The sequence below is a fragment of the Xiphophorus couchianus genome, chromosome 1 (genome assembly GCF_001444195.1).
Source record: "Xiphophorus couchianus chromosome 1, X_couchianus-1.0, whole genome shotgun sequence".
Classification (NCBI taxonomy): domain Eukaryota; kingdom Metazoa; phylum Chordata; class Actinopteri; order Cyprinodontiformes; family Poeciliidae; genus Xiphophorus; species Xiphophorus couchianus.
The window spans coordinates 3,488,286-3,499,547 of NC_040228.1; the positions used below are offsets into that span (position 1 = coordinate 3,488,286).

Consider the following 11,262-nt stretch of genomic DNA (forward strand, 5'->3'; position numbering starts at 1 on the left):
TAAACTTTGATGTTGTAGACAACAGTGCCTCTAATAACACTCTGGCAACATCAGTAACCTCCCCCACAAAGAATCAGATCCGCTGCATTTATTGCGTACAGTAAGTGCCATTTCATCAATATGCATTCATATACATTTATTTTGAAATCAAAGTCCATACAGGGAACGTCAATATCAGACATCATTGACGTTAAGCAGCGACAGTGATGATGAATGCGATGAGATGACAGGAAGGAAAGCCCAACATAAACATTTAATGACATCTGCCAAACATGTTGAAACTGCATATCGAATGATTAGATCTGCTCAATATAATCGATACTATCGGCTCATCTGAATTTAATCGATCACAGAAAGTAACTGAATAAAGTGAACATGGATGTAAATCAGAATTGCACCAACTGGTTGTGAGAAGTTTTTCCTGCTGAGTTTAGGCAGAGACTGACGGAACAGGAAAGCCTCCCTTAAATGACGTTTAACACGATTTAAAATAGCCGTTTCCTGCTTTTCCAGTCTAAACTAACCCAGTTCAGGAGAGACTGTTCCTTCAGTTTGGGGCGGTGAGGTTGGTGGTGGGTGGAGGCCGACGGGGTCTATGAGTCGTTGACAGACATGCTCTCCATGGCGTAGGGGAGGTTTTGGTCTCCTCCTTCCATCTTCTTCTTTTTCTTCCCTCCATCCTGCTGCTTCTTTGCTTTCTTGGACATCTCCTGATCGATGGGGGCCGGCTTAACAAACTTAATGATTTCCGTCAAACCTGGCAGGTGGACAATAAAAAAACAGAAAGGAAAGAAGTCACTCACGGACTGCGTCCAGAACAGAGACGTGTTCTGCGTGGCCAGTTGATGCCCAGTCTTACCTGGAGGCATGAAGTCCCTGAGCTTCTCTGGAACGACGATGCCTTCGTCCGTCTGGTAGTTCTCCAGGATGGCGCACATGACGCGTGTCGTTGCGCACATGGTTGCATTTAACATGTGCACAAACTCTGCCTGCAAGAACACGACAAGAGCAAGACGAGTGTTTAGCACTTTGGTCTACCTGGAGGAGGCTGGACTGCTCAAAGGGCTGGTGTTACCAAGGCAGCATTCAGAATATAACTTACTGACCTTAACTTAAAAATATCAGACAGTCTGGAAAATAAAATCTGAAGTAAAAATTCTATATGTCTAAAATAAATCAAAACTACAACTATAGAATCAGCTGGTTTTAATGAAAATTAATGAAAACCAGCAAAATTCTTGTCTTGATGGAGGAAGTTGTGACCACCCACATTCTGGTTGTCATTTATGACCAAAATTTGTAAGAAAGTAAATGTCAAAACTTAAGGAAATTCTTATAAATTAATTGATCCTCATCTGTTGGCTGCTAATGGAGAAAAAGCTCTTAGCTTCTCCTCATTTTAAAACATAAGCTTTATGCATGGCACCATATTTTAAAAGATACATGATGATAATATCATTGGATTAATATGACATCAGTTAATCTAAACTGTAGACTGATGTAGAATGTTTAAAAAAGACACAAATGAAAGAAAGCAGGAAAATGAAAGAGTAAAACAAAAAGGGAGCAAAAACCAAAGAAAGCACAAAAGAAAGAAAAAAGAAAAACAGAATAGAGGAGGAAACATGAAAAAGAATGAAAGAAAAAAGCACAAAAAGAAACAGAAGGAAAAGCAAGGAAGGAAAAACAAGGGAGAAGGACACAAAGAAGTAAAGGAAACAGAAGAAAAGGAAGAGAGGAAGAAGGAACATAAGGGAGAAAAGCATAAAAGGACAAAACAGGGAAGGAGGAAAACAAGGAAGTAAAAGAGGGAGTATAGTAGAAGAGAGGAAGGGGGGAATTAGATCAGGAAAAACAAATATTTCTCCTTAATCTTATTTTCTTTCTCCATATTAGTCCAGATCTGCGCAGACAGCAACTTTAACTGATTTAACAGAAGTTATGTCTTTTTTCTAAATAATATGACTGAATTATTTTTCACGATCTGTCAATCACGTCTTTTTCACTCCAGTACGATGACACCCAGAGTTTTTTATAGATTATGCTGAACCCGAGCACTCACCTTATCCATCATCTTTTTGGTCTGTCCATAGCGGATGCGGAGCCGCCTGGCCTGGTAGTCTGTGCAGTTGGAGCAGGAGACCAGCTCTCTGAAGGCCCCTGATCCGGGGAACCAGGCCTCCAGGTCCAGCTTCTTACTGGCTGCGTGGTTCAGGGCCCCTGCAAGGACGACAACCATGAAGTGGACAGTCCACGAAGCAGACGCGTCAGCTCCAGGCTCTCACCGCTGGAGACCTTACCGGAGACGATGTTGACGATGCGATAAGGAATTCCCAGCGACTGGTAGAACTCCTCTGCTGTTCCGATCATCTCGTCAAACATCTCCCATGACTTTCCGTCGTGAGGGGAGGCGTAGACGAACTGCTCTATCTGCACGCACAGACACCAGAATCAGTCTGAGAGCTGCCAGACTGCTAATATTTCACATGACGTTTGCATCTACGTCGACGTAGAACATGACTTTTATACCACCGCTAGCTAGAGATGAAGACAAAACCAAAAATACGTCAACTATAGAGAATCGCAATTCCTGGTTCTGTCCAGATTATCTCTCTGATGTCATACTGCCATGACATGGTGACAATTTCAACAAATATGTAACTAAAAAAAAAAAGTTTTTTATATAAAAGTTACATACAGCAGCTTTAAACATAACCTGATGGAAAATGATGCAGTGTGGAACCATATAGAGCAGGGGTGTCAAACTCGTTTTCATTTTGGGCCATATCAAAAATCTGAATGCTCTTAAAGGGCCGGTTACGCCAGAATATATTGATAAAACCCATTAAACTCTTAAAATATTAATAAACAGCTGTTTGTTTCTGCATTCAATAAGGGTTTCTTAAAATTAAATTATATTTAACATCTCTCTAGGATTTTGTGAATGTTTTTTGTAATTTTTGATTTAAAAATTACAGATTTTATGGTGCTGATTTAGAAATGTTTGCAAGGAACTTTTACAATACTTGCGCTAATGTATGATATTAAAAGTCACATTTTACTGCTTGCTGTATCGATCACACCCTATAACTTGACATCAAGTAAAGGTGAGGCAGCACTGACTTAAACCCAATGTTGTTGTATTAATTTTGAGAAACATTTGCAGTAAAATCAGAAAAAATATTGATTTTGTGTGAATTTTGCTTATTTGTGAACAACTGGAGGAACCTCTTGATGTAATTTGCGGTATAGAGGACCCAATAAAAGCTACGGAGGGCCAGATTTGGCCCACGGGCCTTCTGTTTGACACATTGTTTTACAAGATTTGAAGTTTAAATTTTTGAAAAACCTGGATTTTTTTTTCCACCTGCTATCTTGTTTGACAAATGTACCACGTCTTCTATTTATTTATTTCAATGTTAAGATGAAATATTATAGCCAGACCGTTTTCTTTTGTTTTATTACGAGAAAGCAGTCCCGGTATTAGGAGAACCCGGTAATACTTTTATGAAAACTCAACGCGCAAAATAACTAAGACTTATGATGGGGAATGTTGAGCATCTTGTGAAGTTTTATAAATAAGAAAATACTTAATCTTTTAACACATTAGTGTCAAATTAACTCTTTATCAGTAGAGTGTATTTGTGAAAGAATCAAACGAATTGATCTGGTCACATCAGAAGCTTTTTCCTCATTAAAATGACTTAATTTTAAGGCGTTATGGTAAAATTGCATCATTTTTGTGCTAATATTATGGCAATATTCTTGTAATGAAATACAAATTCTTACGTAAGGGATGACTGAAATAAACTGAACAGAAAAAACAAGAATTTAATATGGAGTAAATTAGGGATCAGCCAGATGAGAAAAGGCCATTGACTAAATCAAAATGTATGAAAAAGAGAAAGACGGCAATGAAAGCTGAACTAGAAACCGTTGTAAACCCAATAGAGACGGATCAAAACTTGATCCACAACAATAAGACGCCAAAAACAGATTTAGAAACACTGGAGATCCCAAAGACAGATTCTGAGCAAATAGAGACAAAACCTTGCAAAGTCTCAGAAGACGTAACAGGTAGGGTTCCTGTAGTTTGCACAGAAGGGGAAAGTGGTCTCACAGAAAAAGAGAAAACATCGCCTCCACAGATAAAGGTTGGATTAAATGAAGATGGAATCCAAACAACACCTGAGGAATCAGAGACTCAAGCAGCTGGAGATTCAGCTGAGCAGAACAACGTCTCTGAACAAGAAAGCCCCATGAAAAAGATTTCTCTGTGGAGGCGAATCAAAAAGGCTGTTTTCCCTCATGTCTGCGCCAGTTCAAAGGCAGAAGTAACGTCCATCCAGCGTAGACATCAATTTATATCTCCAGTATATTAGATTTAAAAGGGGGGTGGGGCCATGTGTGGGTTGGGTGATTGGCAGTAATTGGAAAAAGAGCTATTGTTGTTGTTAATTGGACATTTCAATATTAAAAAGCCGGGACTGCACGGTGGGAAACGTCTCCCAGTGCAGCTGTGGGTTCACTCCGGGTGCTCCGGCTTCCCCCACGTTCAACATCAGTACTCATGTTCATTCATTGTAAGATTTTTATTTCTAATTCTAAACAGAAAATAAGACAACCACATTTATTAATTAAAGGGAGAATTGGAAAAAGAAAATGTAAACAACATGGAACAAAAAGAGCCTTTTAGAAGTCTAAACCTATACAAATTGGAAAAAAATTTGACAACTATTTATCCTTCTGGGCAAGATACATACATCTATTTCTAAATTTATTTATATATATAGACATAGATATCTATCTATCTATATCTATATGTAAATATGTCTGTCTCTATAAATATATAGAAATCTATATGTAGATATCTATATGTATATATATATAGATATCTACATATGGATATCAATCAATCTATCTATATATATCTACCTCTTCCTCTCTCTGTACATGTACGGATATATATATACAGTACAGACCAAAAGTTTGGACACACTTTCTAATTGAATTCAATGAGAAGGTGTGTCCAAACTTTTGGACTGTACTGTATATGTGTGTGTGTGTATATATATATATACACACACACACACATATATATGTATATACCCCCCTTTTATACACACATATATATATATGTATATATCTATATATATATATACGTATATATCTATCTATATAGAGTGATTATTTATTTAACAGCGGATGCACATGCAACTTGACTGCAAAAAGAGTCAACTGGACTTTAAAATTGTCACTGGTTGTCATGGTTACCCGCCATTTTCTTGCCGTTTTTAACATTAGTTATCATGCTGTCAGAGTGCGCCAACCGTTTATCACAGCGTGATAAAATAAGTTGCGCTACTAAACTGGCATCAGTGACTGAGAAACATCTTACTGACCCAAACCTGCTTCATGCAGGTGAGTTAACAAATGTTCCAAACTTCACTTACATGGAATGTGAGAGCAATTTTGATGGAGATCTGGACTGGTTGTAAATAATTTTATTCACCTAATTGTGAATAGTTTAACTACTTAGAATAATAGAAGAATTTCTGTTGTCTTTCTGCAGGAATGATCTCAGTGGTGGTAAAACAACATGTCCCTCTATAGAACTGATTTAGATCAACATTATATTAGTTTGCCTGGGGGTCAAAACTAGCACATTTATAATACTGCTGGGCCACAATCCATTAAATTAAAAATGCAAAAATTACCTTACTGTGATTTTTTTTTTTTAGATTCATCTGCTCAACAATAAGCTGTTTTTTTTTTTAAAATAAAATCTGTATATTATTATAGATCCAAAGCACCCTTCAGACTGTTGCCTTGTTAAAAGAAAGAGTCTATTTCCACATTTTTTGGGTCTCTGATTGTTTTCGGTTTTATTTGCCACATTTTGTTTTACCATTCTCCACTTGTGGCAAGGGGCCAAACAAAATTCTTCCAAGGGCCAGAAATGGCCCACAGGCCACACCTTGGACACCCTTGGTTTGCACTCTCTTTTCCTCTCATCAGTCACATAATTTAAACAGAATCTCTAGACAGCTTGAGTAGGAAAAAATTGTTTCTGAACTGAATCATTGCCCCAAAAAGCTGAATTGCCAGACACTTAAAGATTAGCATTTCTGTCATTGACCTTTTCGAACTGGTGCACCCTGAAGATGCCGCGGGTGTCCCTCCCGTGGGAGCCCACTTCCTGCCTGAAGCAGGTGGAGAAGCCGGCGTAGCGGATGGGCAGGTCCTCAGGCTTCAGCCACTCTTCCCTCAGGAAGGCCGCGATTGGCTGCTCCGAGGTGGCGATGAGGTACTTCTCGTCGATGGAGCTGTCGTCTGATTTCTCGCTGCTCTTACCGATCACCTGGAGGAAATGTGGGACGGGAGGCAGGAAGTCGACACGACAATTACAACAGATTTAAGATGCATTGTGCTTTCCCTGTTGGATTACATGGAGAAAAATTGCAGGATTTGTTGCTTTTGTCTCGGTGTTGGAAGAGAAGTTTACTGTCCAACTCAGATATTTTGAATTTCAATCAAAATAAACTAGTGCAACAATCAAAATATTCCAACAAGAAAAAAGAGTAATGTCAACATAACATGTCCAAAAGACAGTGGGAAGAAACATACGCTTATTTAATTTTGTTTTTTTAATATACATATGACGTATTTTACTTCTAATACATGTTTAGCTTTTGGGACATAAATGAAATCAGAGTTTGTGGAGGTTTCACCAACTCAAATCTTTGAATTTTTAAGCTCATTTTAAGACCAATATGAATGGAATTTAAGACAACAGAAATGGCCAAATGTTGTCTAGTCAATTGGTGATGAATTTGCATGTTGGCATCAGATAGCTAACTAGCTAGCAAGGGCATATTAACAGCTAGTTAGCAGTAGGCTCAAGCAACTTGAGTCTTGAAACTTAATGAAGCCGTCTGAGTGTGACTCAAACTTTTGCCTGACAGAAAGTCAGGCAAAAAAACTTAGAATATACAAGATTAAATAGACAAGACAAAACTTAAAACCTGTGATTTATGTTTTATAGCCAACTTACTTTTTTAAGAGCATCTAAGACACTTTAACCTTCCGATTGTGTTAGTTTTCTGTTACTATCAATTGTGTTTAGAACCTCAGACTTAAAAGCAAAAAAAAATATTACTCAAACTGTTTTTCTATTTGGAGAAAACCTGGTCAGTTTTGGTTACTTTAATAGGCTTCATTTTCTATCAAAAATGCATTTTAAGGCCTTAATCTGTGCTACACGAGGACTTACAGCCTTAATTTAAGAATTTTAAAGAATGCAGACATCTTGAGAAAGGGATATTAAAACCTAACAAAAATCACAGCTATTTAAAAAGCTAGCCGGTGATCATTTCCAGATTTATGTAGAAAATGCAGTTATTAGTTATGGCCACCAGAGGGAACCATTGCAACTGTAGTGCACTGACTAGTTCCATAAACAGAAAAACATCTCCCTACTGATCCATTTTTCATTTAATTTATCTGATTTTTGAATTTTGAACAGTTTATTTAATCCCCCATTAAGAACAGCTGCAGGACAGGAAGTCTCTACTGAAACAAACAGACTACAGAATTCAGTTGAGATTTACAAACCTTATAAAGTTCCTCGTCAAACTGGCTGAGCTGGGCCACTTCCTGCATGACCTCTTTCCTCATGAAGAACGGCGTGTACAGCATGGTGTAGTTCTTGCTGTGGAGGATTCTTAAGGCGAAGTTGATCAGAGCCTGCTCCAGGAACACCAGGGGCCCCTGGGAGCAAAACGGGAGAGCAAAAAAATTAGCAGCCACTTCCAGAACGTGCAGGTGAAGGATTAAAACTTCGGTCAGAAATGTTCTTCTTGGTGAGTTATGTCTGCACAGTTGGGGCCGCAGCATTTTTATCGTAGAGGAGGAACAAAGCAATCCTGTCGTAGTACACACAGAGGAGCTCACCTTTAGAAAGTAACCTCTGCTCCCAGCCACAACGGCTCCTCTCTCTCCGTCAAAGCCGTCGATCATGACCACCAGGTCAACGTGAGAGTACTTCTTCTGGACGCTGCAGTCGCCCCAGGTACGCTCCACCTTGTTGTCTGCATCCTGACGGAAGAGTTCAAAATCACCAAGTGTTCAGCTAATGTTTCTATCCATCTCCTGTTACATTTTGTCCAATTGAAATGTAACACTGAGGTTATAGTAGGGATGCTCTGACTGAAATCAGGAAACTTTCAGCCTGATGGGCAGCGACCTAGCAAGCTGGAAGCTTAAAAATCCAATCCTTTAATGCGTACCGAAACTCTTCAGTGAATACATTACTACTCTTCAGAGAAGAGGTTAAGCTGACTGCATGGGAGGCACGTACATTTAGGAAGCTATTTCAGCTAAAACCTCACTCACATTACAAGAGAGAGAGCAGGAGTGTCAGCAGATAACAGGAAGGCTGAGCATATCACAGCCAAGTTGTGTTTTAACTTTTATCTGAATTTGGAAATATTGGCAGTTTTTTGCAAAATGTCAGTCAAGAAAAGGTAAGGATCTCCATTCTCCAGAGAGTATATACTGATTGACTATTCACAGAAATCAGAAAATATTTGATCTGTGCGTGTGTGTGTGTGACATGAACATATATGCGAGAGCCTGATGAACCTGCAGATTTAAACACTATTATTACTAGATTCATTTGGTGTGATCCACTGCCTACCTCGTCATTGCTGACCGGTACAGACGGATGCAGGAGGTTGCCGATCTCCCTCTGATACTCGAACCTCTCCGCCTCCAGCTTCATCCTCTCCCGGTCAGTTTTCTCCACCGCCTCGTCCACAAGCAAACGCACCTTTTTGATCTGTGTTACTGTCAGCGCCTGATCCAAGAAGGAGAGTCAAAAAAAAAAAAAAAAGTAAGAAAGAGAGCGAGAAAAAGAGAGGAGAATATGCGTGGATGTGTCCGTAACACCCACCGACAGCGTTTCAGCTGTTAGGTCCTCCAAGTTCTGGGCTTCCTCTGGTACAGACTCATCGTCCCCTACTGGTTCCTTTTTCTGCAATGACACAGAATTATGATTGAAAATATCTACTCAACATTACAAGCAGAAGCATTTTCTGTTGTTGTTTTGCCTCTAATCTAAAAGTCTTTTCAGTTCTGAGTGTCGACTCCTGTTTTCATACGAGCGATCGCAAAAAACTGTTGTTTTACCACAGTGAAATCAACTGAAGTTTGCAGTTTTAACCCGGAAAACTTTGGGGGGAAACCCAAAGCGCGTGAATACTTTAGCAAGGACAATCCATACCTTCATCTTCTCCCCGATGCTCTTGCTGCAGAGGTTCTTGGCTTTGTTCAGGTTGTCTGCAGAGAAGCGGCCTGTCAGAAGTTACATCAGTCAGTCAGTCAGTGCATTGTGGAAAAATCTGTAATCTATAAAATCTTTCATGACTTTAGTAAGAATTTTTTTAATTATTACATTTGGGATTTGGGTCTTTTATAATATGCATAAAAATATCAGCGTTATTCTGAACCAAAATGAAAGAGTCAGTAGCTGCTCTGCAGGGTGAGGTTGACCTGATGCTGCCGGGGATTGCATCAGATTCTACATCGTCAAGCTTACTCAGAATTAAACGTAATTTTACATTTATGTAGTTTAAGAATGATTAATTTCTCTATATTTAGTTGACCATTAAACCTCTTCATGCATAATGTTTAAGTTCTTTTTGAATGGTAACCATATGGCTTATTTGTAGTCCTAACACTACACTAGCTAAGCTAGCATTAGCTTCCTTCTGAATAACCCACAGAAACTTGTTTTATATCCGCTTCTAGCTCTTTGCTTTGCTACAGCAGAAAATGTCAACTCTTCTCATGATATTGTATTTATTTACCCCCATGAAATTGGCTTTGGTAAGGTGCTGTTCTCTGTGGGAGCGACGCTAGCCTTAGCAACATTAGCCTTATTGCTAACGTTAGTTGTCATGACTCAAACAGCACCGGTGTTTTTCGCACTCACATTTTCTCCACTCCGTGTCAGCGGCCACCAGTTTATCCACCAACGTAACGTCCTTAAACCTTTTCCTCTGAGTCTCGCGGATGATTTCAGGGTCACCGCCTTTGTCGGTCCGAAACAAGTCCAAGTCGAGCACCATGTTTCCACGCCGCCTGCCTGTCAGAGAGAGACTGAATGGAGCAGTACCAGAGAGCCAGCTGCTAACCGGGTTGCCAGATCCGACCGGTGTTTCCACATTTCCACGCCGTCACGTAAGTTGCGCTTCTAAACATTGTTTTATGGCTATGGCGCAAGATTGTGGTGCTTTCAGGTGCACGAGGCGCTGAATAAAGGTTTTGAAAAATTTTAAAGTTATTTATTCAACCTTTGTTATCATAAAATATCACCAAAGTCGAATTGCAATGTTCACAAACAACATTCTTGCGCATGTTTAGGTGATTTTCTGACGTGTTTTTAATTGTATGAATTATTAGGGTTTATTTTATTTACTACCAGACCAGCTTTTAAAATGGTTTCAACCTGAAAGTGTTTCAAACTTCCAGCCATCAGCATCTAGAACAACTATTCAAAGAAAATTGTATAATAGGAGCAAAATAACATTTCATTTTCTAATAAAGCACTTTTGAATTTAAATAAAATCTAAATTTCAGCTTTTGATAAGTGATGCATATTCATTTGTAAGATTATTCAACTGGAACATATTTGAATAACTCTTCACACCCTCCTCCAATTTTTTTTTAAATCAACACTAAATTTGAGACTCTTTGCCTCAGACAGCATCAATATCAGAGTGGAGTTTTCATTGAAAAAGTTCAGATGTACAGTATGGACAGTTTAGATGTACAGTATGGAAGGTTTGTTGACATCAACAATTTTTTTAGCCCACATTTCTAAAAGAAACATTTTCTTAAGCAGACAGTTAGCTTAAACAGAAATTTGGCAAGTTATATAAAATGTTCCATCATATCCAGTTACCTTTCTTCGCATTTTAGGAATAGACAGTGATAATTCATTAGATACTGACAAAAAAAAGGATAAGAGGAAGACGTTATGCATATTTGCTAAAAAAAATAAAAATGTCATAATAGTTGCTTATACTTTGCATTCCTAATCTTTCATTTCGCTTCCAAGAATATGTAGGGTAAAAGTGTTAATATCAAATTGATTTCTTTGTGTGTGTGTGTGAACTGACTGGGATTGTGGTCAGATTTCGTCATTTAATAAAACCATTTAAGGGTGTTATTCACCAACTGTTGAATAAGACCTACCTC

General features: G+C 38.7%; 1 protein-coding gene across 1 annotated transcript; it reads right to left on the bottom strand.

Moving 5' to 3' along the window:
* Window positions 1–73: 73 nt before the first annotated feature.
* sars1 (seryl-tRNA synthetase 1) lies at window positions 74–10,195 on the bottom strand. Its single transcript, XM_028021508.1, has 11 exons — window positions 9,995–10,195; window positions 9,284–9,354; window positions 8,954–9,034; window positions 8,699–8,857; window positions 7,954–8,097; window positions 7,615–7,770; window positions 6,140–6,361; window positions 2,301–2,430; window positions 2,063–2,220; window positions 860–989; window positions 74–757 (listed from the first exon to the last, which is right to left on the bottom strand). The coding sequence occupies exons 1-11, from the start codon at window positions 10,128–10,130 to the stop codon at window positions 594–596; spliced, it is 1,551 nt and encodes a 516-aa protein (XP_027877309.1). The 5' UTR covers window positions 10,131–10,195; the 3' UTR covers window positions 74–593.
* Between the last annotated feature and the right edge of the window lie 1,067 nt (window positions 10,196–11,262).